Source organism: Bos indicus x Bos taurus, chromosome 3, assembly GCF_003369695.1.
Source record: "Bos indicus x Bos taurus breed Angus x Brahman F1 hybrid chromosome 3, Bos_hybrid_MaternalHap_v2.0, whole genome shotgun sequence".
Lineage (NCBI taxonomy): Eukaryota > Metazoa > Chordata > Mammalia > Artiodactyla > Bovidae > Bos > Bos indicus x Bos taurus.
This window is the reverse complement of record NC_040078.1, coordinates 120,067,009-120,093,650: the sequence shown is the minus strand read 5'-3', so window position 1 is coordinate 120,093,650 and position 26,642 is coordinate 120,067,009. Positions and strand designations below refer to the sequence as shown.

The following is a 26,642-nucleotide window of genomic DNA, read 5'->3' as shown; positions in this document are numbered from 1 at the left end:
ACCCCCGCCCCGCCATGTCCCTCTGCCCCCTCTTGGGGACGCCTTGGCCAAATGTGCAGGACCTCGGTGGCTCTGCACAGAATCAGCCTGCTCTCTGGAAAGCCCTCCCCCGCAGGGGTGTGGAGGCCGTGGGCTCTGTGGTCAGACCCCCGGGGGCCCAGTCTCAGGGCCCCGTGGGAGTGGCAGAGGCAGGGGTTCAGGTTTCAGCTCTCTGGACACGTGAGGCAGCAAGAGGGCTGGACGGGGCCCAGGTGCCAAGCCCCGGAGGACAGACGTGGGCATAGGGGCCAGGCAGCCAGCACCCTGGGCCCTGACCAGAGGATGCCTGGGTCACTGAAAACAGTCCTGAGTGCTGCTTCTCCTGCTGGAGGGACTGCTGGGCAGGCAGGGCGCGCGCAGTGACGCCCGCAGCGTATCTGCGTAGGAGCGCTTACGTTCCTACGTGGCTAAGTGTTGTAAAACGTCGACATTCTCCAACTGCATTACGTTTATAAAGTCGACTCAGTGGACGTGAATCTGACCAACTCCAGGAGATGGTGAAGGACGGAAGCCTGGCATGCTGCCGGCCATGGGGTCACAGAGAGTTGGACAGAACTAGCGAGTGGACAACACTGAGTTGTTTTATAAATCGGTGATTCTAAATCCCACTGGAAACACAGTGAGCAGGAGGGGAGTGCACTGTGCGGAGAGTGCTGCGACTGGCGGGAGGCGCCCCGCCCCGCCCCCCGTAACTGTGCGGAGAGCGCTGTGGCGGCGGGAGGCGGGAGGCGCCCCTGCCGTGCCCACCTTTCTCGCAGTGGCGGCCGTGGAAGCCCCGCGGGCACTCGCACGTGTAGGAGTCTTCGTGCGCGTCACAGGAACCTCCATTGAAGCAGGGGTCGGAGTCACACGGCGACGGCAGCGCTGTGGGGCAGAGGACGGTCATCCTGACGTCCTGGCCAGAACCGATGCCAGGCTTGAGTCCTCATGCTGGCTCGGAGGCCCCCCTAGAATCTCTTCTATCACATTTTTGAATTTTCCAGATTTTGCCTTTGCTCTTCCGTGAGCTGGGACTGAGTTGGGACTGAGCTGGGCTCCACAGGAGTCCTGGTATCAGGACCACCTGGTAGCACGTCACCACCGTCACACGTGACGACTCTCTACCTGGCTCACTCGGTGTCTGCACTGACACATATGCCGGCAGACATGCTTCTCCGCGGGCGCTTGTCAGGCGGCCATGTCCCAGCAGCTGAGCTGGAAGGCGCCGAGTGGCGCTCACACGTGGCTGCAGCGGGTGGAGCAGGGCGCGTGGCCAGGCTGCCCACCCCCAGGTCCCCTCTCTGCCTCCTCCTGCTGCCCCCAGGGCCTCCCAGCACCTCCCCCGCCAGCTTCCAGGGAGGCCCACTCACAGTGGCTGACGTTGTGGTCGGCGTGGCAGACGCACAGGTAGCTCCCGCCGTACTCCATGCAGTAGCCGCCGTCGGGGCACTGCGTGTTCATGTTGCAGGGCGTGGCCGTGACCTCTGCACACGAGGGGGAGGCCCAGGGACCGCGTGACCCCGGGGGTGACCAGGCTGGGGTGCCCCCCACACCCGGGGCTCACCGTGCTTTCAGGGATTCTCAGGGCAGGGCAGGACGGGAGCCCCGTCCCAACCCTGGGCACTTACCAAATTCGCAGAGGAGCCCAAAGAAGCCCGGTGGGCACTGGCAGAGGCTGCTGTTGGCCCCCAGGCACCTGCCACCATTGCGGCACTCACAGCTGCTGGGGGTTCCTGCCACAGACGGAGCGGAGACAGGCCTCAGTATGGGGCCGCCCTCCTGACCACTGTCCCATAAAACCGGCTGTGCAGCCCCTCTCCCCACTCCCAGATCCTCTCCATAGGTATCCACATGCACACCCCATGGGGCCCCCAGCCCGGCGGCCCGGCCCACACGCACTTTCCCTGCAGTCGAGGCCCATGAAGCCTTCAGGGCATTCGCACACGTAGCCCTGATCTGCATCCACACAGGTGCCTCCATTCTGGCAAGGGCCCGAGAGGCAGGCGTCGGGCACTGGGTGGTGTCCTGCAAGAAAAGCAGTGGTCACCCAAGGCCTGGCAGCGGGCCTGGGCAGGGAGTGGGTTAACAGGGCCTTGGGCCAGAGAGGAGGCACGTTAACCTCTGTTGTTTGTGCCAAGTGCCTGGAGACTGGCCCCCAGCAGCCCTCAGCCCCGAACCCCTTCTCTGGAGCAGAAGCAGCATCTGGAGTGCAGAGGGGCCGATGGTGCACCGAGGGCCTGGCTGAGGCCAGAGGCTCCAAGTGAAATGGAGTTACTGAAATGCTCGGGGTTTTCCAGGTATCTGTCTCCTGTTGATTTCTAGTTTAATTTTGCTGCGATCAGAGAACACAGTCCTTTTCAGTTTATTGAGCTTCATTTAATGGCCAATGGGGTCGTCTGTCATGGTGGAGGCTTGCAGGCCCTGGAAGGAACATGGGTCTCTGTGAATATCAGTCAGGCTGGGTCAGCCAGCAGTGCCTCCACGTCCCTGCGTCCTGGCTGGTCTCCATACACGTGTCCTCTGCGCTGCCGAGAGGCCATCTGAAAAGCATCTCTGTTTAGCCTTACTTTCTGAAAGACGGTGTTTGTGGTGTACAGCCCTAGTGTTACAGCTTACTTCTTCCAGGGCTTCACGGGTGCCGTCCCACTGTCGTCCAGCCTGCACGGACTCGGAGGCCGAGGCTGCTGGCACGCTTGTGTCTGTCTTTTCTCTCTGGCTGCTTTAAGATTTTCCCTCTGTCGTTGTTGTTACTCAGCCTCTCAGTCGGGCCTGGCTCTCTGTGACTCCACGGACTGCAGCGCACCAGGCTTCCTTTGCCATCTCTGGGAGCTTGCTCAAACTCATGTTCATTGAGTCGGTGATGCCATCCAACCATCCCCTCCTCTGTTGTCCCCTTCTCCTGCCTTCAATCTTTCCCAGCATCAGGGTCTTTTCTGATGAGTGAGGTCTTCATATCAGGTGCCCAAAGTAGTGGAGCTTCAGCTTCAGCATCAGTCCTTCCAGTGAATATTCATGCTTGCTTTCCCCTAGGATTGACTGGTTTGATCTCCTTTCAGTCCAAGGGACTCTCAAGAGTCTTCTCCAATATCACAGTTTGAAAGCATCAGTTCTTTGGTACTCAGCTTTCTTTATGGTCTAACTCTCACATTCATACATGACTACTGGAAAAACCATAGCTTTGACTATGTGGACCTTTGTCAATAAAGTAATGTCTCTGCTTTTTAATATGCTGTCTGTCATAGCTTTTCTTCCAAAGAGCAAGCATCTTTTAATTTTATGGCTGCAGTCACCATCTGGAGTGATTTTGGAGCCCAAGAAAATAGTCTGTCACTGTTTCCATTGTTTCTCCATCTATTTGCCATGAAGTGATGGGACCATGATCTTAGTTTTTGAATGTTGTTTTAAGCCAGCTTTTTCACTCTCCTCTTTCACCTTCATCAAGAAGATCTTTAGTTTCTCTTTGCTTTCTGCCATAAGGATGGTATCATCTGCATATCTGAGATTATTGATATTTCTACCAGTAATCTTGATTTCAGTCTGTGATTCATCCAGTCTGGCATTTCACATGATGTACTCTGCATATAAGTTAAATAAACAGGGTGACAATATGCAGGCCTGATGCACTTCTTCCCCAATTTTAAACCAGTCTGTTGTTCCATGTTTGGTTCTAACTTTTGCTTCTTGACCTGCATACAGGTTTCTCAGGAGGCAGGTAACGTAGTCTACTAGTCCCATCTTTTTAATAATTTTCCAGTTTGTTGTGATCCATACAATCAAAGGCTTTAGTGTAGTCAATGAAGCAGAAGTAGATGTTTTCATGGAATTCTCTTACTTTTTCTGTGATCTGGCAGATGTTGGCAGTTTGATCTCTGGTTCCTCTGCCTTTTCTAAATCCAGCTTGTGCATCTGGAACTCCTTGGTTCATGTAGTGGTTTTCAGCAATTTGATTTATGTTGGGCTTTGTATGGTTTTCTTCATGTTTTTCTTGACTTTTGGGTTTTCATTTTCATCAGACTTAGAAACTGTTTGGCTGTTGCTTTTTCACACTCTTTCCCTGCACCCCTTCAGCCCATCCTTCCTGCAGGGACTGCAGGGTCACACCTGCTGGGCGCGCGGCGTCCCTGCACAGGCCCCCCCTCACTGCTGCCCTCCGTGTCACCCTCTCTGGGCTGCTTGTCGAATCGTTTCCATTTCTCTCTTCAAGGCCATTGACCTTTCCTTCTGCAGCGTCTAACCTGCTGTGAACACCGTCCAGTGTTTTTTTTTAATCCAGATATTATGTTCTTCTAGAACATATCTCTAGAAACTTCTTTAATATATTCTGCTGCTGCTGCTAAGTTGCTTCAGTCGTGTCCGACTCTGTGCGACCCCATAGACGGCAGCCCACCAGGCCCCGCCGTCCCTGGGATTCTCTAGGCAAGAACACTGGAGTGGGTTGCCATTTCCTCCTCCAATGCATGAAAGTGAAAAGTGAAAGTGAAGTCGCTCAGTCGTGTCCGACTCCTAGCGACCCCATGGACTACAGCCTACCAGGCTCCTCCATCCATGGGATTTTCCAGGCAAGAGTACTGGAGTGGGGTGCCATTGCCTTCTTCCTTAATATCTTCTACTTCTCATTATGTCTTTTCCCTCAACAGTCTTGAACATATGGGCACATGCATGTTCATGATGGATGATCAAACATTTATGTTTGCTGATTCTCTGGCCATCTCTGGCCACTATTTCTTTATATCTATTTTACTTCTGGCGGTAAGTCATATACTCTTAACCTTTTGTATGTCTGGTAACTTTTGGGTGGGTATTCTGGGGTCCTGGATTCTGTTACATTCATCTAAAGAGTTTAGGATTTTATTCTGACATATGGTTAAATTCAGTTCAGTTCAGTCAGTCAGTTGTGTCTGAATCTTTGCGAACCAATGACCTGCAGCATGCTGGGCCTCCCTGTCTATCACCAACTCCCGGAGCTTAATCAGACTCATGTCCATGGAGTTGGTGATGCCATCCAGCCATCTCATCCTCTGTTGTCCCCTTCTCCTCCTGCCTTCAATCTTCCCCAGCATCAGGGTCTTTTCCAACGAGTCGGTTCTCACATCAGGTGGCCAAAGCATTGGAGTTTCAGCTTCAGCATCAGTCCTACCAGTGAATATTCAGGACTGATTTTCCTTTAGGATTGACTAGTTAGATTTCCTTGCAGTCCAAGAGGCTCTCAAGAGTCTTCTCCAATACCACAGTTCAAAAGCATCAATTTTTCAGTGCTCAGCCTTCTTTATAGTCCAATTCTCACATCCATACATGACTACTGGAAAAACCATAGCTTTGACTAGACAGAGCTGTCTGGTCCTTTCAAGCTTTCTTTTCAGTTTTCTTGGGGCAGATCAGACCTGCCATTAGCTTAGCACGTATTCATCCCCACCACTAAGGTGATACCACTGGGGACTCTACTCAGTACTGGCCCTGGGTATGAAGAGCTTGCTCCACTCTGGCTGGTAGGAGTGGGCTTGAGTTTCAGTAGCTGACACCACTCCCAGTGGTTCTTCCCCAGCCCAGCAGCTCTCACCCCACCCAGATTCAAGGGGTCTCAGGGCAGCTGTCCAGGGCTCATCTCCTGCTTTCTCCTCTTCCCTCCCCGCCGCCCCCCCAGCAGCTCGGTCCTTGTTGGTGGCACCAGCACAACCTCCAGGCACTGAACTGGGGTCTCTGCTCCTTGACTCAGAGACTCAGAGGAACTGCTGGAGTCTGGAACCCCCTCCCCACCCCCAGGGCAGCCTGGCAACGGCTCTGATGCAGCCTTGTGGCAGCTGTGGGTTCCACCCCGCTTCCTTGTCCTCTCCCAGGAATGAAGTTCCTGGCTTTCAGTTGTCCAGTGGCTGAGAGCAGGTGTTTCCTGTGCCTGGTCTGGTTTTGTTGTTGAGAGTGACAGGGAGAGTCCCAGAGCGGCTCATCCTCGTTGGCCGGAAGCAGAAGGCTTGACAGCCTTTAGTCTGGTTTTTGGCCAGCTTCCTCTGTGCCAGCTTCCTCTGTGCCTTGAAGTGTGGCTCCAGAGCTTGTACTGGGGTGGATGTATTAGTGGCTGTTCCTCACAGTTTGCTTTTATTAGCATTATTCTTTGTACAAACGTGATTTCTTCGTAAAATCTTCTGAAATCACTTTATCTGTTTTCTGACATGAGTTTAGTTAAGTACGCTGATGCTCGGATGCCAGTCGAGGCCGTCCTGTGACATCACGATGATTTCGGGCAGCAGGTGGGGCTGCCACCTGCCCACCCTCTGCACTGTGAGGCCTCGCCGTCCCCTGGGGACACAGCCTGCCCTGCGCGTGGCCTGCTGGCCACAGACCAGTGGAGGGCACAGCGCCCACCTGCATCTTACTTGTAGCAAAACCTCACTTCCTTCTTAAGTTTTTAGACTCAAAGTAAATCTGATGAGTTTGTCTTGAGCACCCCCCCAACCCCCGGGGAGATGGGTGCACAGCTATTGTTGGCTCGGGGGTGGAGGCCCTGGGAGGTCAGGGGATGTCAGATGCTGAAGTCGTAATTTATTCTGTGGGTCATAAAATCGAGTTGGTCTTTTAATTGAGTCCTGTTGTCGTTCAGTTGCTCAGTCACGTCTGAGACCTTGTGACCGCATGGCCTACGGCACGCCAGGCTTCCCGTCCTGCACTGTTTCCCAGAGTGTGCTCAGACTCAAGTTGTTTGAATCAGTGATGCCGTCCAACCATCTCATCATCTGTCATCCCCTTCTCCTCCTGCCTGCAATCTTTCTCAGCCTCAGGGTCTTTTCCAATGAGCCGGCTCTTCACCTCCAGTGGCCAAAGTATTGGACCTTCAGCTTCAGCATCAGTCCTTCCAATGAATATTCAGGACTGATCAGAACTGACTTTAGAATTGACTGGTTGGATCTCCTTGTAGTCCAAGGGACTCAAGAATCTTCTCCAACACCACAGTTCAAAAGCATCAATTCTTTGGCACTCAGCTTTCTTTATAGTCCAACTCTCACATCCATACATGAGTACTGGGAAAACCACAGCTTTTACTATACAGACTTTGATTGGTAAAGTCTCTGCTTTTAATGTGCTGTCTAGGTTTGTCATAGTTTTTCTTCCAAGGAGCAACCAGCATTTAAAACAACATGCAATAGAACAGAAGTAAGCAGACTTCATCACGTGTGGTGGAGATCAGCCCAAGGTTTGTTTCCTTGCACCGGAGGGCTCTGGGGCAGGAAGAAGGGGCAATAAACAGCCTAGAATCTGCTGAAGGGGCGGGGCCTGGGGAGTGTGGCCATCCGCTTGAGAGAGGGGAGCAGACTTCCTGGGCCTCATCCAGCATGTGCACAGCAGAGCCCAGACCAGAGCCCACCTCCAGAGGACAAGGGGGCAGCTGACCCCGTCACCCATGGGGAGCTGCGACACGGCCATTACCTGTCTCACAGCGAGGTCCCTCGAAGGGTTCCGCACACAGGCAGGTGAAATTCCCCACCAGGTCGACACACGAGCCTCCGTTCAGGCAGGGGTCAGAGCTGCACTCGTCCACGTCTGCGGGTGGCAGAGGTGGGAGCTCGGCTGCACACCAGCCTCTAACCACCCAGCACCCTGCCCCACTGGCGCCCCGCCCCGCCCCACAGCCACCAGCCGAGGGCACGCTCACCTGTCTCGCAGGCCGCCCCTGTGTAGCCGGCTGGGCACACGCACGCCGCGGCGCTGCCCTCCGCCCGGCACCAGCCGCCGTTCTGACACTCTCTGTCATCGCACGGAGACTCTGCTGTGAGCGCAGTGTGCACGGCCATGGGGCTCCCGGCTGTGCGGCCCGGTCTCCCTCTGAGCCCCACCCTGCACCGCGGGCTGCACACGGGTGGCCCTGGCAGTCTCCAGGGGGCAGCGGGCCCTGGAGTCCAGGGCCGTCCCCGGCCACTGGCACTGAATGCTCGTCTGAACTGGGTTTATCCCAGCAGATGGCAGGGGCACGGGCATGAAGGGGCCCAACTCCCAGCCTCCTGGGGCGTCCCTGTCTCTGGGACCCTGACCTCACCAGAGCAGGGCTGGGCGCAGGTGGGAGTGGGGAGACTCGAGGCAGCCAGTGCCCACGTCCCTGCTGGACGCTGCCTGGTGCCCCTGCTGGCATGGACTCTGGATGCCGAGGCAGGTCTGGAGACCAGGGAGCTGTTGGGGGCCCGGGCCGCTGCTGCGGGTGTTGCTGTGCTGGCCACGGAGAGGCCAAGGCTCAGGACTGCCGGCGCTGCCCCAAGGCCCCCAGGGCCCTGCTGGCCTGGATACGTGTCTACACACCAGAGTCAGAGACTTGGAAACATGCCCTGTGGCCCTAAGTATCCATTAGAAATGTTTTTCTAGCTGAGACACTGGTGAGGCTGTTACCTGCACCCGTTTGATTTAACAGTGTTGTTTCCAAATAACAGTTCATATCCCTGAAGGTCTGGGGGGAGTGTCTCTGGCTGAGCCGATGGGGGTCAGGGGCCGCCATGCGCTGATCTTAAGGGCTCCATCTCTTGGGCTCCCCTAGCAGCCTCCCGTGGTGAAGCTGGGGGTGTGCACCATCACTCAGCAAACCGCAGTGCGAGCTGCAGCTTGGGAGCAACAGGAGGCTCTTGAGAAAGACCTCAACCCACAGCCAGGCCACGAGAGCCCCAGGGTGGGGAGGAGCAGATTCCACTCCTGCCAGGAGCCCTTGGGGTTGAGGGTTTGGGGGCACAGGTCCTAGAGTGAGAGGGTCTGGAAGCAGGCCCTGCCCTGTTCCCAGGCCTCACAGGGCTGAGTGCTGTGCTCAGTGCTCCTGCCGCGCCCCGAGGCCCCTCCTCTGGACTCTGGGCTCCTGCAACCCCCTCCCTCACCACCTCTCTGGCCACCCGCCTCTGGGGCAAGGCCCGTGCAGCATGCTGACCTGATGCCCCTGCCCCCCAGGTCTGGCAGGACCGTTCCGGGCGCCCTGTGGCCCCTGGCGCGTGGGGCCGGGTGGGCTCCTCTTACCTGTCTCGCAGGTGGGTCCCCTGAAGCCGGCAGGGCACTGGCAGCTGAAGCTGTTGACGCCGTGTGTGCAGGTCCCACCGTTCTGACACGGGTGGGAAGCGCACTCGTTCACATCTGGAAAACGGGGCGGCTGGAGCCTCAGTGGAGGGACGCCTGGGAGGACGGGGCCCGCCAGGGCTGGGCGGTGCCCACGGCCGTGGAGCTGCCCAGGACACGGGGACAGAGACCCTGGGCCGCAGGTTGTGGCCCCTCTGGGGCGGGGCGGGGGTGGGGTTCCTCCTGGGGCTGGTCCCTCCAAGGAGCGGGATATGGGCGTGTCCTGCAGAAGCTCACCCAGGTGGCACGTCCTCCCCGTGAAGCCTGAGAGGCAGGAGCAGGTATAGGAGGGGTTGCCCGTGATGCAGTCGTCAATGCACTTGCCGCCGTTGAGGCAGGGACGCAGGGTCTGGCACACGGAGGCTGCGGACACATGGAGGGCAGAGCGTCAGCCCCGCCCGGGGTCTCTCCTGGGGGAGGTGCTGCGCTGTCCGCAGCTGCCTAGAGAGCAGCCACGGTTTCCCTGGCCTGGGGGGACAGGCAGCCGGCAGAGCTCAGCTTAGGGGACCCCACGCTCTGCAGGAGCAAGACACGGAAACCCACCATGACTAAGCACACTCGGGGAATCCCCTGGCAGTCCAGGAGCTAGCACTCTGCGCTTTCACTGCTGGGGCACGGGTTCAGTCCCTGGTCAGAGAACTAAGATTCTGCAAGCTGCATAGCTTGGCCAAAAAAAGGACCCCACGCACACACGGGCAGGTACAGGAGCGTCCCAGGGTTTCTGCTCTCCCAATACTAGGAGGGACCCAGGGACAGCTGGCTGGCGTTCAGAGATGGGGGGACGTTCCTGGAAGGGCCCTCTGGTCCTGAGAGCCACGGAGGGTGTGGGTGTCTCCGAGGCCCGCCCCTCCCCGCTGGCCATTCTCCAGCTGCCCGGGCACTCAGGCGATGGGGGGCTCGGCTGCCCTGTGGCAGTTGCTGGCTGGCTGCCTGAGCTGATTCTGGGCTGGCCCTTCTGCCCGATGTGGATGCTTGGCCTCTCAGGGGTAGATGCCCCACCTCTCAGGGGTGGATGCCCCGCCTCTCAGGGGTGGGTGCCCCGCCTCTCAGGGGTGGGTGCCCCGCCTCTCAGGGGTGGACCACCCTCCCTTCCTGGTGACCCACCCTCCCTTCCTGGTGACCCCAACTGATGGGTACAGGCTTCATCTTCTGGGCCTGAGGTGTGCTGGGGACCCCAGGAGACTGGTCCCCTGCACCCCACCCTCATGGCACTGTGCTCCTGGGGCCTCTCCGCCTGTGAGTTTTGGGGGCCCAGCAATGCTCCCCCCATCTGCTGCCCACAGAGGCCTGGGACGGGGGAGAAGCATCTCCACGTGGGAACAGGGTGCCCGGAGGACGAATGCACCCTCTTCGGAGGACCCCACTCCTCAGGGTCAGAGCCTGCAGCCTCTGCAGGGCAGCACGTATCTGCCCACCCCTGCTCACCCACCTGCACCCACACTGTGCTCCTCAACCACCACCCAAGCCCCGGTCTCTGGCAGGTGCCAGAGCTCTCTGCTGCTTGCCCACAGGATGGGGACTGAGTGGCTTCTCCACGCCCTGAACCCCCACCATCCTGAGCCAGGTGGAAGGGGCGGGGCCGTGCTGTTCTCCTGGGGCTGCAGGAGGGCTTTTCACCCCCAGGGCAAGGGGCGAAACCCCCATGCTGACTCTTACTTGGTGCCCTGCTGAGCCGGTGGACTCGGGCTCTCTCACCAGGGCTGTGTCCAGTCCTCCGTGCAGTGAGCGCCTGCCCCCGCAGTTCCCCCCGCCGGGTGCGCGCGCCTGCCCCCCTCCCAGCCCCACCCCGGGTGCGCGCCTGTCCCCCTGGAGGGTCTGGGGGCTGCTCTGTGCTGGGTTCGTCCTTGGAACAGCGCTCAGGAGACAGCGCCTCTCTGTGCCCTTGGTCCCCATGGGAGTGGGAGGTGGTCTTTGCGGGGGCGGGGCGGGGGTCCGAGCACCTGGCTCACCGGCCCCAGGCTTGGCGGGGGCAGTGATCAGCAGCCCTCCACGGATGCTGGAGGGGCTGAACCAGTCGTCTGAGCCCCGCCCCGCCCCGCCCTTGCCGTTTATAAGTAGGTTTACAGGAGGGTCTGCAACTCAGGGTCACACGGTTGGGGGGATGTGTGTGGCGGGAACACACACTTCTGTGGTCAGTCCCGCTGTTTCCACTGGCCACGTGCTCGACCCTGGGGTGAACCCTGCTCCCATCTGCTCTGAGTTCCGTCAGGGGACCCGCCCACCCCGCCCAGCACCAAGTCCCACCAAGAAGCAAGGCTGGGAAATGGGTGGGAAAAGAACTGCTCCCAGGGTTCCCGAGGACACAGGCGTCCACGCAGGGGCGCTCAGGACGCCCTGGGTGGACTTTACCTCCACGCCTCCCGTTTACACCGCCAACCGAGGTCTCCAGCAAACCTCCCCTACCCCACGGCAGAGGCAGGAAGTCTCTCGGGGGTGACTGAGGCTCGGGTGAGCCCGGGCGCGGGGAACCGAGATGGCCAGAGTCACGCGTTCGCAGGGCGGCGCCCGGGGCGCCCCTGGTGTCCTTACCAGCCACCCCCCAGGCCCCGCCCCGCCCCGCCCGCCACCCCAACGCTCGCTCCATCCTCTTACTTGTATGGCCGCAGCCCCCCACGCGCACCTGGGCATCATCGATTCTGAACGCCCAGCGCCCGGGCACGCCCACGTTGGTGCTGGTCTCCACCTCCGCCATGTCCGCTGTGCGCGAGCCGGGGATGCTGAAGTAGCGCTGCCCGTCTCCCGCGTTGAAGCCGGCCTGGGGGCGGTTTGGAGAAGGAGGGCGGGGGCGGGCTGGGTCTGCAGGTCTCCCCAAAGCTCCCAAGGCCCGCCTCCCGCGTGGTTGCCTCGAGCTGGGAGCGTTAAAGGGTCAGGCGTGTCCGTGCCACCCTGCCTCCCAGCCGGGCCCACCCTGCCTCCCAGCCGGGCCCACCCTAACCTGTGGTTCCTCCCGTGCTGACCTTGTGGTGTCCTGGCAGCCCGCTCCCCGCCCCACCCCACCCCCGCCCCGCCCCTTCCTGCTCTCTCCTGGGCTTCTGGGCCTCCCCTGGGGCCAGGGGCCGGTGTGATCTTAGAAGAAACTAGAGAGCCGGGAGGAGAGGGCGCTCTCAGACCCTGGGCGGGTTGCACTTGACCGCCCTGCATGCCTGGGATTTTCTGCTGGCCACTGACCCTCAGACCAGGGCCGTTGGCCAGGCCACCCTGGAGCCGCGGGGCACACAGAACTCTGTCCTGGGGGCAGCTAGCGCTGTCAGGCTGGCTGTGTGGGCCAGGACAAGTGCCTCCGGCCGGGAATATTTCCGGTTCTGGCCATGAGAGGCCCTGCCCTGGGTGTGTGTGGGGGGAGGGACAGCTGCCTGCCTCTCCAGCTCGTGATAGCCCTGGCCATGGGGAGCAGGGCCCCTACCTGGGCCGCTATGCCCCCCAGGCCGCTGGCATTGCCCCCGCTGCTGGCGTGTGTGCCCGTGGTCCACGTGATGGACTCGTAGTTGAAGATGGTGAAGGAGAGCGTGCCGTCCGTGATGAGCACCGTCTGGAACGTGTTGACCTGCAAAGAGGGGCTTGAGTGGGGCCTGAGCCCCCGGCCCACCCAAGACCTCGCCCCCATGGGCCTGACGCCTGCTGAGGGCCTGAAGCCCACTGAGGGGTGTGGGGCCCACAGACGGTGAGAGCAGGCCCTGTGCCTGCTGGCCTGGGGGCACTGAGGGGTCGTGCCTGCTTGACCAAACCCACAAACCACCGTGTGTGGAATGAGCAAACATGTAAAAAGAAAAAGGGGAAACAAGGAAAAGCAGTTTTCCTCATTAAGTTTCTTGATTTTCATGGAATCCTCCTCCATGAAAATATACAGAGAGGTTCTATTTCAGATTGGGCAGAGTGAAACTGTTTAAGAAAAGATCGCGGGACAAATAAGAAACACGGAGAAACTTAGCTCAGGAAAATAAACCCCCATCAAGTCAGGTTTTAAAGGAAACCATCGGCGCCCGGGGAGAAAGTATAGGCAAGTACGCAGAGCGTCTCACGAAAGGATTTCTAAGCCTGACGTTTGTTAACTGCAAGAACCAAAAAGGAGATTTGTACATTTGACTCCAAAAAAGTGTCATAAGGTCGAACCAAATGACGAACAGTGAAGTGAAAAGTGTTTTTACAATACGCGTGGCAGAGGCACTGGCGGCGTCTTTAATGCAGCTAGAACTTCCTTGAATCAATGAGAAAAAGAACAAACATTACAGAAAAACCGGCTAAGGATACGCATAGAACATCACAACAGAGTGCAAGTAGCCGATGACTCACCATTGCTAGAAATCAACGGTGTGTGAAGCTAGAAAACCCTGTGTGGGCGGCAGGCAGGGACTGGTACTGTGTGTGGCCGGGTGCCGGGCTGCGGCATTTCACCAGCCTGTGGCTTTCGCGAGCGTGACGGCACACTTTTAGCAGAGATTAGATTTCTGCGGGCAGCCATTTCCCTTCTAGTGCTGAGTGCAGGATCTGACTTCACGACCCACTGGGGGCTGTGCAGCACCCTTGGGGGGACGCCCGAGGGCAGTGCCGCCACGCTGAGGGGCACGCACGCGGGGAGCCCCACGGCGAAAGGTGACCCGGAGACCGAGTGCTCGCCTGCAGGAAGGCAGACTTAGTGCTAGGCCTTGGGAGTCAGGGAGGAGACGGGCTGGCTGCTGGCTGGCGTGGGGGGACGTCTGGGGGGCAGGACCCCGGCTGCTGAGACCGGTGGGGGGCCCTGCAGGCTGGCAGGTCCAGGCGTCTGAGGAGGACAAGGCCGTGCCTGAAGCCGGACTATTACTTTCTGTGGACCCACCTGCTCCTGCAGCTGCCCCTGGGGAAGAGGGCTTCCTGCCTCCCAGCTCCCAGACCAACTTCCACCCCAAGCCCAGAGTCTCGGGTCCCTGTCTCACAAGACAATCATTTTGGAACAGACTGGGTTTGCAAAGAGGAGAACGTCCGCTCAGGAGGGACCCTGGGCACCTCCTTCGTCCCAGGCGGAGAGGTAATAGGTAAAATGACTCTGCGGAGGTTAAACTATAATCAAACTCGTAGAAGAACAGAGAATGCAGAGTGCCCGCAGGAAGCGCTCACACAGCAGCAGACCCTAGGTGGCTCCGTGTGCTCTCTGTCCTGTGGCTCTGTATACAAGAGCACCTGCTGAATGGCTCTGCCTGCTGCCGGGGTTGTGGATGCTTTTCTTTTACCTTTTGTTAAAAAGACATTTTTCTTACAAACTAGTGCAATGGCAGCCCACTCCAGTACTCTTGCCTGGAAAATCCCATGGGTGGAGGAGCCTGGTGGGCTGCAGTCCATGAGGTCACTAAGAGTCGGACACGACTGAGCGACTTCACTTTCACTTTTCACTTTCATGCACTGGAGAAGGAAATGGCAACCCACTCCAGTGTTCTTGCCTGGAGAATCCCAGGGACGGGGGAGCCTGGTGGGCTGCCGTCTATGGGGTTGCACAGAGTCGAACACGACTGAAGTGACTTAGCAGCAGCAGAGATAAGAAGAAACAAAGGTAAAAAGAAAAAAAAGAAGAAGAAACAAAGGAAGTATAGAAATGTTAATGGGCCGTTTGTAAACAGAAGTTCACTCATGTGATATTTCTTTTGTAGTAATGTTTACAGAAAGAGCGCACATTTCCTGATTCGCCGTCATTCTCCTGTTAAAACCCCCAACAGACCATCTGCAACCCGGGTATGTGAGCTGCCACGCCAGGGCACTTGGCCTTTTCTTGGATGCAGGTGGTTTCCAGGAGGCTGGGAAGGTCCCGTCTCCGCCATCCTCCAGCCTGGCCCTGTGACCTGGGCAAGTGGCTTCTGTCCCTGAGCCCCACTGTCCCCTCTGGGCATGGCACGGGGATGACATCCAGCCCAGCCCAGCAAGGCAAGGGCCTGGAGGGAGACCCTGGGCCCCAGAGGGATGTCCACCCCCCCAGGACGGAACACTCACGGGGGAAGACGCACTGCCTCCGAAGAAGGTCACGCGATACCAAGTGGCTACGAACACCCAGGTGGCTGAGAAGCCCGGGAGCTCGGGGAAGTAGCGCCTGACGTCCGCCGTGGCTCTCCGCAGCGTGGCTGCGTCCGTGGCCTCCCGGAAGTACACGTCCCCTGCACGCCGGTTGTCCACGTCTGCCCAGAAGGCCGCTACCACGCAGCGGTCCTTGGCAATGGGGAAGGCCACAGGGGTGAACTGAGAAACCTCCTTCAGGAAGGAGATGATCCCGTTGTTGTTCACCTGTTGGGGCAGAAAGCGAGAGAGGCCAAGCCTCAGCCACCAGGCAGCCCCTGAAGCTGAGCCAGCCTTGGGCAGGCATTCCTAGGATGGCGACAATTCCTGGTTCTTGACCTGGGGCCCCCAGGCCTGCTCCATCCCCTCCTGGGGTGCAGGCTCTGACCTGTTTGCTGCCGATGCTGCCCGGCCTGGGGCTGTCAGTGTGGGGTGGGGAGCCTCCAGCGTGTGCCCTGGGTGTGGGAGGGTGGGGGGCTCAGACCTGCCCAGTGGCCCTAGCTCCTTGGTCCGACTTCTGACAGGGGCTTCAGAAGGGCAGGGCAGACTCTGAGCAGGTCTGCAGGGGCGAGAAAGAGGCCAGGGGGTGGGAGGGCCTCAGTGGCCAGATGGGGACGCCTGTGCTCAGGACGCCTCACAGTGGACCCAGGAGGTGGGGCGGCGTCTTTGTGGTCAGACATGAGGGGGTCCGGTGCTAACCCCACGTTCTCCAGCTGTGCAGCCAGCAGGCAGGTTAGCCTTGCCTCTCTCTGCTCTGGCTTTTCACCTGTAGGACGGTGTGAATACTGAACTGGCCTGGGCTGGGCAAGATGAGTGAATTAATGACCACAGAGTATGCTGTCAACCCGCATGACCTGTCCTGGGAAACTTGGTCAGAACTGTGCTTTTAGGAACAACCCTTGGGGTGAGGGCAGGCCCTGTGATCCACATCAACCAAAAACGCTAATAAATACACCTCGGAAAGGCAGCAAAGAGTGAACACGGGAACGCGTTTCGATTCCAAGCTTCGGACAACAGGAGACTGGAGGTGAGCCCGGTATTTGAGGCGAGGGCGTCTGCAGCTGTGGGAGCAGCAGAAGCAAGCCACCCCTGAAGTTCTGTAGCCTCATGGAGGGAAAGAGACACACGCCAAACCTCAGAGCCAGCTCGAGGCGAGGGGTCTGGTGACCCCACATGAGGCTGGGGCGGCTGAGGCCCCCGTCATGATCAGGGTGAGCCCGAAGTGGATGGTCCCCAGGCAGGCACTCACCCCACCTTCCCTTCACCTGGGCCATCCAGGCACTGCAAGCCCGGGGCTAAGATTAAGATGGCTTCTGACAGGGAACCAGGTTCTTGGCAGGAGTAAAGAAAAACTCTGCCTGGAGGAAAATGGCATCTGAGGCCTTGAGTTACTCCTGTAAATATTTGCCCAAATACAAACTCCAGGACACAGTCGAAGATGATCAGGCAGACAAGGAAGTGAGAACTGCTAATAGGAATAAGCAGAAGGAAGAGGGACAGCAGAAACTGGAATTACCAGACACGCACTCTAAAAGAGCAAACTTTACTATATTCAGAGAAATAAAGTGCGGGTTTTAAAGTTCCATCAAGAGACAAGCCAAAATAGTCTTGAAAAAGAATACCAACATTGCAGGATTTACACTTTCTGGTTTCAAGACTGACTGCAAAGCCATGGTAATCAAGACAGTGCGGCACCAGCACAAAGAAGGCAGACAGATGAGGGGGCACAGAGAGCCCAGAAGGCAGACAGATGAGGGGCATAGAGAGCCCAGAAGGCAGACAGATCAGGGGGGCACAGAGAGCCCAGAAGGCAGACAGATCAGGGGCACAGAGAGCCCACAAGGCAGACAGATGAGGGGCACAGAAAGCCCACAAGGCAGACAGATGAGGGGGCACAGAGAGCCCAGAAGGCAGACAGATGAGGGGGCACAGAGAGCCCAGAAGGCAGACAGATGAGGGGGCACAGAGAGCCCAGAAGGCAGACAGATGAGGGGCACAGAGAGCCCAGAAGGCAGACAGATGAGGGGGCACAGAGAGCCCAGAAGGCAGACAGATGAGGGGCACAGAGAGCCCAGAAGGCAGACAGTCAGGGGGCAGCACAGAGAGCCCAGAAAGAAGCCTCACATACACGGCCAGGTGATTTTCAAGGGTGCTAAGACCATCTGATGGAGAAAAGACGATCTTTTCAACAAACGGGACTGGGAAAACTGGATATTCTTCTGCAAAAGAATGAAATTAGATCCCTCCCTAACACCATTACAAAATTAACTGAAATGCATCAAGGGTCTATATATAAGAGCTAAAAATAGAAAACTCATTAAGAAAATGTAGGGCAAAAGCTTCACGACATTGGCTTTGGCAATGACCTCAAAGGCACAGGCAACGAAAGAAAAAGTAGACAAACTGGAATTCATCAAAATTAAAAACATTTTGTGCATCAAAAGATACTATCAGCAGAGTAAAAGGCCCCCCACAAAACAGAAAAATACTTTCGAATAATATATTTAATAAAGAAGGACTAAAGTAGTGAAGGTAAAATTAAAACTTGCTCTTAATTGATCTAACAGACAACAGTCTCTCTAAAATAATAAAACCAATAATGGATCCAATCATATGATATGTAAAAGGCGTGACAGCAACGACACAAAGGAGAGGGGTGATGAGCATTGTTTTGCTGTTACAAAGGCATCCACACTCCCTGAGAAGTACTGTAGTGTCATTTGAACATATACTGGGACTAGTTGTCTTAACATAATTAAACAAAGAAGTCATTAGATTGAGGTGGCCCAATGTCTTGGCAGCCTATGTAGGCAAACCAAAACCTAAGCATGGCTCAAAATCTGCAAATAACACAATGTGATACATACATTAATAAATTGAGGAATAAAAATCATATGATCATTTCAGTAGATGCAGAAAATGCTTTTGACAAAATTCAAGACAAAGAATTCCCCCATATTATTCAATACAGTATTTGGAAGTCTTAGCCATAGCAATCAGACAAGAAAAAGAAATAAAAGGAATTCAAATTGGAAAGGAAGAAGTAAAACTGTCACAGTTTCCAGATGACATGATACTATATATTAGAAAATCCTAAAGATGCCACCAAAAACAATTAGAACTAACAAACTGACTCAATAAAGATGAATGTTACAAAATTAATATCCAGAAATCTGCTGTGTTTCTATGCACTGACAATGAGCTATCAGAAAGAGAAGTTAAAACAACCCCCTTCATAGTTGCATCAAAAAGAATAAAATAGGCAGGAATAAATCTAATCAAGGAAGTAAAAGATCTGTACTCTGAAAACTATAGGACACTAATGAAAGAAACTAAACACAACACAAACAAATGGAAAGGCATACTGTGCTTATGGATCGGAAGGATTAATATTGTTAAAATAACAATATGACCCAAGGGAATCTACAGATTCAGTGCAATTCCTATCAAAAAAGCAACGGCAAATTTCACAGAACCAGATCACATAAATCTAAAATTTGTATGGAAACACAAAGGACTGTGAATCACCAAAACAATCTTGGAAAGAACAAAGGTCTAGGTTTCAAACACCCTGATTTCAAACTACACTACAAAGCTACAATAATCAAAGCAGGATGGCCCTGGCACAAAAGCAGACACTTAGATCAATGGAATAGAATGGGAGTCCATAAATAAATCCACACACACACGGTCAATTAATCTACAACAGAGCAGGCAAAATATAGAGAGAAGACAGCTTCTTCAATAAATGATGCCGGGAAAACTAGACAGCTACCTGCGAATGACTCAACTGTACCACTTTCTCACACCATATATAAAAATAAACTCGAAATGAATGAAAAATTTAAATGTAGGGCCTGAAGCCATAAAACTCCTAGAAGAAAACACAGGCAGTATACTCTCTGACATCAGTCTTAGCAATTCTTTTCTGACTCTGTCTTCCCAGGTAAGGGGAAAAAAGCAGAAATAGACAAATGGGACTCAAACTAAAAAGCTTTTACACAGCAAAGGAAAGTATAGGCAGGATGAAAAGGCAGCCTACTGAATGGGAGAAGATACTTGCAAGCTGTACATCCAACAAGGGCGTTAATATCCTAAATATACAAAGACCTCATAACTCAGTGTTGACAACAATCAAACAAAAAAGAAAACCAGATTTAAAAAATGGGCAGAAGACTTGAATAGATATTTTTTTAAAGAAGATATACAGATGACCAGTAGACACATGAAAAGATGCTCAACTTCACTGATAATCAAATAAATTAAAACCAAAATGAGTTATCACATCACACCTGTCAGAATGGCTATTGTCAAAAACACATAAAATTTATATTTTGGTGAGGATGTGGAGAAAAGGAACCCATGTGTACTGTTGCTGGGAATTTAAATTGATGCCGCTACTATGGAGAACAGTGTGGAGGTTACTCATAAAATTAAAATAGAATTACCATATAATCCAGCAATTACACTTTTGGGTATTTTCCCAAAGAAAACAAAAGTACTAATTTGAAGATCAGTGCAGCCTATGTTCACAGCAGCAGGATTTACAACAGACAAGATATGGAGGCAAAGTAAGCACTAACAGATGAATGGATGAAGGAGAAGGAGATACATAGTAACTGAATATCACCGAGCCCTAAGAAAGCACGGAGCTTTGCCACTTGTTACCACACGGCTGGGCTTAGTGGGTGTTGAGTCAGATCTACAAGACAGTATCGTGTGGCTTCAGTTGTACGTGGAACTTACAGAAGCAAATGAGCAAACATAAACAAGCAGACTCGTGGGGACAAGCAGGCGGTTGCAGAGGAGAGGCGTGGTGGGGCAGCGAGTGACTCAGGTCAGGGGCTGAGAGGAGGTGCAGATTTCCGCTGCACAATACCGTGTCTCGGAGATGAGATGTGCAGCGTGGGGGACACAGTCAGCAACAGTGTGATAGCTTGGCGTGGTGACAGACGGTAAGTAGACTTGCAGTGGCGATCGCTTTGTAATGTACAGAAATAGTGAATCACCGTGTTGCCTGTGGAAGTAACACTGCTGTACGCCAATCATTCAATTAGAAACACACACACACAAAGCCAGAAAGAGTGGAAGACAAAGTAGGAACAAAGAACCAAGGTGAGAAATAGAAAATGGTAACAGACGTGGTAGATGTTAAGCTAACCGTGTCTGTGGTCACCCTGAACATCAGTAGTCTAAAACCACCGGTGAAAAGACAGACTGTCGGAGTGGACCAAGAAACAAGACCTGACCATAGCTGCCTACAAGACACTCACTCTACATATGAAGACCCACGTAGATGAAAGCTAAATGGACGGGGAAAGTCGTGTCATGCTGACAACAGTCAACAGAAAGCAAGAGTTGCTATATTTATCCCAAACAGATCTGACTTCAAAGCAAGCATAGTTATGAAGGATAAAGAATGGCATTCCATGATGATGAAAGGCTCAGTTCTCCAAGAAGATATAACAGTCCTTAACGTGTGTGCACCCAACAGCATTGAACTACACAAGGCAACAGCTGTCAGAGTTGCAAGGAGAGATGGACAAGCCCACCATTGTAGCTGGAGGTTTCCACACTCCTCCACCAGAAATGGATGGGCCTGGCAGGCAGAGGATCAGAAATGACATAGCCAAACTCAACAACACTATCAAAGTTAGATACAATCAACATACCACTTCCCCAAACAACAGCAGAATACACATTCTCCTCATGCTCACAAGGAGCACTCACCAACGTTCACAGACCACATCCATGGCCATAGAATGCACCTTAAAAAACCGAAAAGCATAAGAATTCTACATATCTGCTCTCAGACCGCACTGGAATTAAACTAGAAGTCAATAGCAAAACTAACTGGAAAAGCCCCAATTACATGGCGGTTACACAGCACCCTTCTAAACAACACATGGGCATTAAGAATGTCAGGAGAAGTTAAGAAACATTTGAGCTAAATGAAAATAAAAATTAATTTATCAAAAATTGTGAGATGCGGTGAAAACAGTACCAAGAGGGAAATGTAGAGCACTAAACGTGTATTAGGAAACAAGAAAAGGCTAAAAGCAATAATCTAAGTTTCTACCTTAGGAAGCTAGAAAAAGAAGAGCAGATTTAATCCAAAAAATCAGAATAAAAGAAGTAATAAGAATTACAGGGAAAATCAATGAAGTTGAAAATGGGTGATCAATTTAAAAAATCAACAAAGACAAAAGCTGGCTCTTTGAAGAGATGAATAAAATTGATAAGCCTCTAGCCAGGCTATCTATGAAAAAAAAGAAGACATAAATTACAGATATGAGAAATGAGAGGATATTAGTACAGATGCCGTGGAGATTGAAAGGATAATGAAGAGATAGGGGCTTCCCAGGTGGCACAGTGGTGGAAAAAATAACAAAAAACCCATCCACCTCCCAATGCAGGAGATGCAAGAGATGTGGGTTTGATTCCTGGGTGGAGGAGTTTCCATGGAGGAGGTAATGGCAACGCATGCCAGTGTTCTTGCCTGGGAAATCCCATGAACAGAGGAACCTGGCAGGCTACAGTCCATGGGGTCGCAAAAAGTTGGACATGACTGAGCACACACACACACAATATGAAAAAAATCTATGACTATAAATTTGATTTAGAAAAGGCAGAGAAACCAGAGATCAAATTGCCAACATCTGTTGGATCATAGAGAAAGCAAGGGAAATCCAGAAAAACATCTGCTTCTGCTTCATTGACTACACTAAACCCATTAACTGTGTGGATCACAACAAACTGTGGAAAATTCTTAAAAAGATGGGACTACCAGTCCATCTTACCTGTCTCCTGAGAAACCTGTATACAGGTCAAAAAGCAGCAGTTAGAACCAAATATGGAACAATGGACTGGGTTCAAAATCGGGAAAGGAGTATGACAAGGCTGTATATTGTCACCTTGCTTATTTAACTTATATGCAGAGTACATCATGCGAAATGCCAGGCTGCATGAAGCACAAGCTGGAATCAAGATTGCTAGGAGAAATATCAACAACTTCAGATATACAGATGACACCACCCTAATGGCAGAACATAAAGAGGAGCTAAAGAGCCTCTTGATGAGGGTGAAAAAGGAGAGTGAAAAGCTGACTTGAAATTCAACATTCAAAGAAGATCATGGCATTTGGTCCTGTAACTTCACGCAAATGGAAGAGAAGTGGAAGCAGTGACAGATTTTGTCTTCTTGGGCTCCAAAATCACTGCAGGTGGCGACTGCAGCCATTAAATTAAGAGATGCTTGCTCCTTGGAAGAAAAGTTGTGAGAAACCTAGATAGCATTTTAAAACGCAGAGACATCATTTGGTCAACAAAGGTCCATCTGGTCCAAGTTACGGTTTTTCCAGTAGTCATGTACAGATGTGAATGTGGTACAGATGTGAGTGTTGGGCCATAAAGCTGAGTGCTGAAGAACTGATGCTTCTGAATTGTCTAGTTGTTAAGTCGTGCCCGACTCTTTGCGACCCCATGAAGACTCTTGAGAGTCCCTTGGACATCCAGAAGATCAAACCAGTCAATCCTAAAGGAAATCAACCCTGAATATTCATTGGAAGGACAATTGCTGAAGCTGAAGCTTGACTACTTTGGCCACCTGATGTGAAGAGCCAACTCATTGGAAAAGACTCTGATGCTGGGAAGGATTGAGGGCAAGGGGAGAAAAGGATGACAGAGGATGAGATGGTTGGATGGCATCATCGACACAATGAGCACGCTCCAGGAGTTGGTGAAGGACAGGGCAGCCTTGCCTGCTGCAGTCCATGGGGTCGCAAAGAGTTGGGCATGACTTAACAATTAAACAACAACAACAAATTTGATACCAAGTTTGGTAAAGTACAATGGACTGATTCCTTGAAAGGCATAATCTGCCAGTGCTCACACAAGGAGAAACAGACAATCTGGATAGGCCCATGTTTATTAGAGATACTGAATCAATGAGGACAGCCTTCTCCAATGGAAAACACCGAGCCCAGAGGAGTGCACTGGTGAATTCTCCCAAACATTTAAGAAAAAATGATACAGACTTTCTACCATCTCTCTTAGAGGACAGAAGCTGAGGTATTACTTCCCAAGTCATTCTATGAGGCCAGCATCATCCTAAGATCAAAACTAGACAGAGACATTCCAAGAAAAGAAGACCAGAGACCAATATCTCTTATGGATATAGATATACAAATCCTCTACAAAATATTAGCAAATCAAATCCAACACTGTATAGAAAGAATTATATACCACAACCGTACCTGGGATTTATCTTAGACATGCAAAGTTGGTTTGACATTCAAAAATCAATTGATTTGATTGATCACATTACAAGGCTCAGCTGGTAAAGAATCCGCCTGCAATGCGAAAGACCTGGGTTCGATCCCTGGGTTGGGAAGATCCCCTGGAGAAGGAAAAGGCTACCCACTCCAGTATTCTGGCCTGGAGAATTCCATGGCCCATACAGTCCATGGGGTCGCAAAGAGTCAGACATGACTGAATGACTTTCACCAACTAAGAGGTTCAAAAAGAAAAATCACATGATCATATTAATAGATGCATAAAAAGCATTTGTCAAAATCCAGCACTCATTCATGATAAGGCTTTCAGTAGTCTAGGAAGATGGGGAACCTGCTCAACGTGATAAAGATAAACGATGTCTATAAAAAAAACCCTGCAGCTAACACCATACTTACTGTTGAGAAACTAGACCTTCTCCCGCTAAGGGAAGGTACCAGGTAGGGATTTCCCCTCATCAGTCCTTTCCGGCATCGTACTGGAAGTTCTACTAATGCAGTAAATAAAGGAAATAAAAAGTCCAGCTCTGTGAAGGCTAGTATCAAGAGAGTGGGAAGAAAAGACTGACTTGGAGAGAATATTTGCAAACATGATAAAGATTTATTCAAAATATAGAAGAACTCTCAAAACTAAACAATGAGAAAACAGACAACCTGGTCAAACACTGGCCAGAAGCCTCACAGACCCCTCAACCAAACTAGATGTGCAGATGGCGAATGCGCACACGGAAAAGATGCTCCACCTCGCAGGCTACCAAGGAAACGCAGGTCAGAACACAGCGAGACAGCACTGCACACCTGTCAGCACGGCCGGGACCCAGAACACTGCCAGCGCCAGGGCTGGGAGGAGGCGGGGCAGCGTTTCTCTTTCGTTGCTCATGGGGCAAAAGTAAAACGACGCAGCCATTTTGGAAGACAGTTGGGCGGTTTCTTGGAAAACTAAACATACTCTTACCACGTGATCCACTAGTTGTGACTCTTGGAATTTAGCCAAAAGAGTTGAAAATTGTTGTCCGCACAGATACCTGCACACTGATGTTTACAGCAGCTGCATGCAGAACTGCCCAAACTTGGAAGCAGCCAAGATAACCTTCAGTAGATGAACAAATAATTAAACTGTGGTCCATCCAGGCAGCAGAATATTACTCAGCACTGAAAAAAAATGAGCTGTGAAATCATGAAAAAATATAGATGAAACCTACATGCATATTAAGTAAAAAGTCAGGCTGAAAAGGCGACACAGTGTGATTCGAACAGTGTGACATTGTAGCGAAGGTAGCACTGTGGAGGCGGTAAACGAGGGCGGTCGCGGGGCTGGGGGAGGGGTGCTGCCCCGACTCGAGGGACAGCAGCACGAGACATTGGTCCAAACCACAGGACGCACAGCGCCAAGAGTGGCCTGAATCAAACTGCAGACGTCCGCGTAGGTTCATCAGTTACAATAAAGGTACCCTCTGGTGGAGGATGCTGATAAAAGGGAGGTGGTCGACGAGGGGGGCAAAGGGCATATGGGAAGTCTCTGTACCATACTCTCACTGCTGTAAAAAATGTTTTTAGAAAAAGACAACCCAATAAAAGAGGGCAAAGGGCTTGAATAGGCATTTCTCCAAAGAAGATATACAAACGGCCAATAACCACATGAAAAGATGCTCAGCATCATTAACTGTCAGGGAGGTGAAACTCAAAACCACAGTGAGAAGGACTTTGCTGGTGCTCCAGTGGCTAAGACTCTGTGCTCCCAAAGCAGCGGGCCCAGGTTCAATCCCTGGTCAGGGAACTAGACCCCACGTGCCACAACTAAAGATTCTGCAGGCTGAAACTACCAAATAAATAAAAATAAAGAAATAAGATAGTAAAGAAAACCCAGCTGAGATACTACTTCATAGCCCCTAGGGTGGTGATCATGGGGAAAAAATAGATCACAATAAATGTTTGTGAAGGTATGAAGACACTAGAACCCTCACATACCCTTGGTGGAATGTAAAATCGTGCAGCCACTGTGGAAAATAGTATGGTTAATCACAGAAGAACTCCACGCCCTAGCAATTCCACACCTGGGACTACATCTGTGTACATACAAGAGAGCTGAAAACATGTCCACACACAAGTGTGTACACAGATGTCCTTATAGCACCATTAACAGTAACCAAAGGAGCAAGCAGTCCAGGTTCGCATCAGTGAAGGAGCGGATAAATTACAAATAAATGGAACATTTCTGGCAAATGAAAGAAATGAAGTACTGACACTGCCCACAACATGAGTGGACCTTGAAAACATTAAGTGAAAGAAGCAGTCACAAAAGGCAGGATGATTCGGCTTATACAGAACATGCAGAGTAGGCAAATCCGTCGACACAAAGTAGATTACTGATTGCCCAGGTCGGGGGCGCGCTAAGAAGCTGGACGGTGGTAACTCGGGGTGCAAGGTTTCTTTTGGGGTGAAGACAATATTCTAAGAGCGATTGTGGTGACGGACATACAGTTCTGAAAATACATGAAAAGCCACTGAAGTGTAAGAGGGTGAATTGCAGGCTTGCTGTTCAGTCCCTAAGTCTTCTCCGACTCTTTGCGACCCCATGGACTGCAGCAGGCCAGGCTCTGCTGTCCTTCACCATCTCCCAGAACTTGGTCAGATTCATGTCCATCGAGTTGGTGATGCCATCCTACCATCTCATCCTCTGCCACCTGCTTCTCCTTTTGCCTTCAATCTTTCCCAGCATCAGAGTCTTTTCTGATGAGTTGACTCTTCACATCAGGTGGCCAAAGTATTCGCACTTCAGTTTCAGCATCAGTCCTTCCCGTGAATATTCAGGATTGATTTCCTTTAGGATTGACTGGTTTGATCTCCTTGCAGTTCAAGGGACTATCAAGAGTCCATGGTCTGCAACACCACGGTTCGAAAGCATGAATCTTCGGTGCTTAGCTTTCTTTATGGTCCAGCTCTCACATTCATACATGACTAATGGAAAAACCATGGCTTTGACCGTATGGACCTTTATCGACACAACGAATGTCTCTGCTTTTTAATACTCTGTCTAGGTTTGTCATAGCTTTCCTCCCAAGGAACAAGCACAGATTTTAATTTCACGGCTGCTGTTACCATCTGCAGTGGTTTTGGAGCCCAAGAAACTTAAGTCTGTCACTGTTTCCACTTTTCCCCCTTCTATTTGCCGTGCAGTGATGGGACCGGATGCCATGATCTTAGTTTTCTGAATGTTGAGTTTCAAGTCAGTTTTTTCACTTTCCTC

The 26,642-nt window shown here is 52.5% G+C and overlaps 1 protein-coding gene across 9 annotated transcripts in view; it reads right to left on the bottom strand.

The window, feature by feature from the left end:
• Positions 1–26,642, bottom strand: part of SNED1 (sushi, nidogen and EGF like domains 1) — a 75,409-nt gene that overhangs the window by 32,515 nt on the left and 16,252 nt on the right. For 8 of the 9 annotated variants that reach the window (XR_003510472.1, XR_003510471.1, XR_003510473.1 and 5 more), the window contains exons 2-12: positions 15,046–15,333; positions 12,494–12,634; positions 11,683–11,845; positions 9,328–9,453; positions 8,995–9,108; positions 7,661–7,774; positions 7,435–7,548; positions 1,918–2,043; positions 1,647–1,751; positions 1,389–1,502; positions 787–903 (exon numbers count right to left, since the gene is read on the bottom strand). Coding sequence is in view for 6 of the 9 variants with exons in the window: in XM_027538164.1 (XP_027393965.1) it covers positions 787–903; positions 1,389–1,502; positions 1,647–1,751; positions 1,918–2,043; positions 7,435–7,548; positions 7,661–7,774; positions 8,995–9,108; positions 9,328–9,453; positions 11,683–11,845; positions 12,494–12,634; positions 15,046–15,333 (1,522 nt within the window). In the remaining 3 variants the exon portion in view is untranslated. The remainder of the gene's footprint in view (positions 1–786; positions 904–1,388; positions 1,503–1,646; positions 1,752–1,917; positions 2,044–7,434; positions 7,549–7,660; positions 7,775–8,994; positions 9,109–9,327; positions 9,454–11,682; positions 11,846–12,493; positions 12,635–15,045; positions 15,334–26,642) is intronic. The other variant, XM_027538163.1, reaches the window with a different exon arrangement.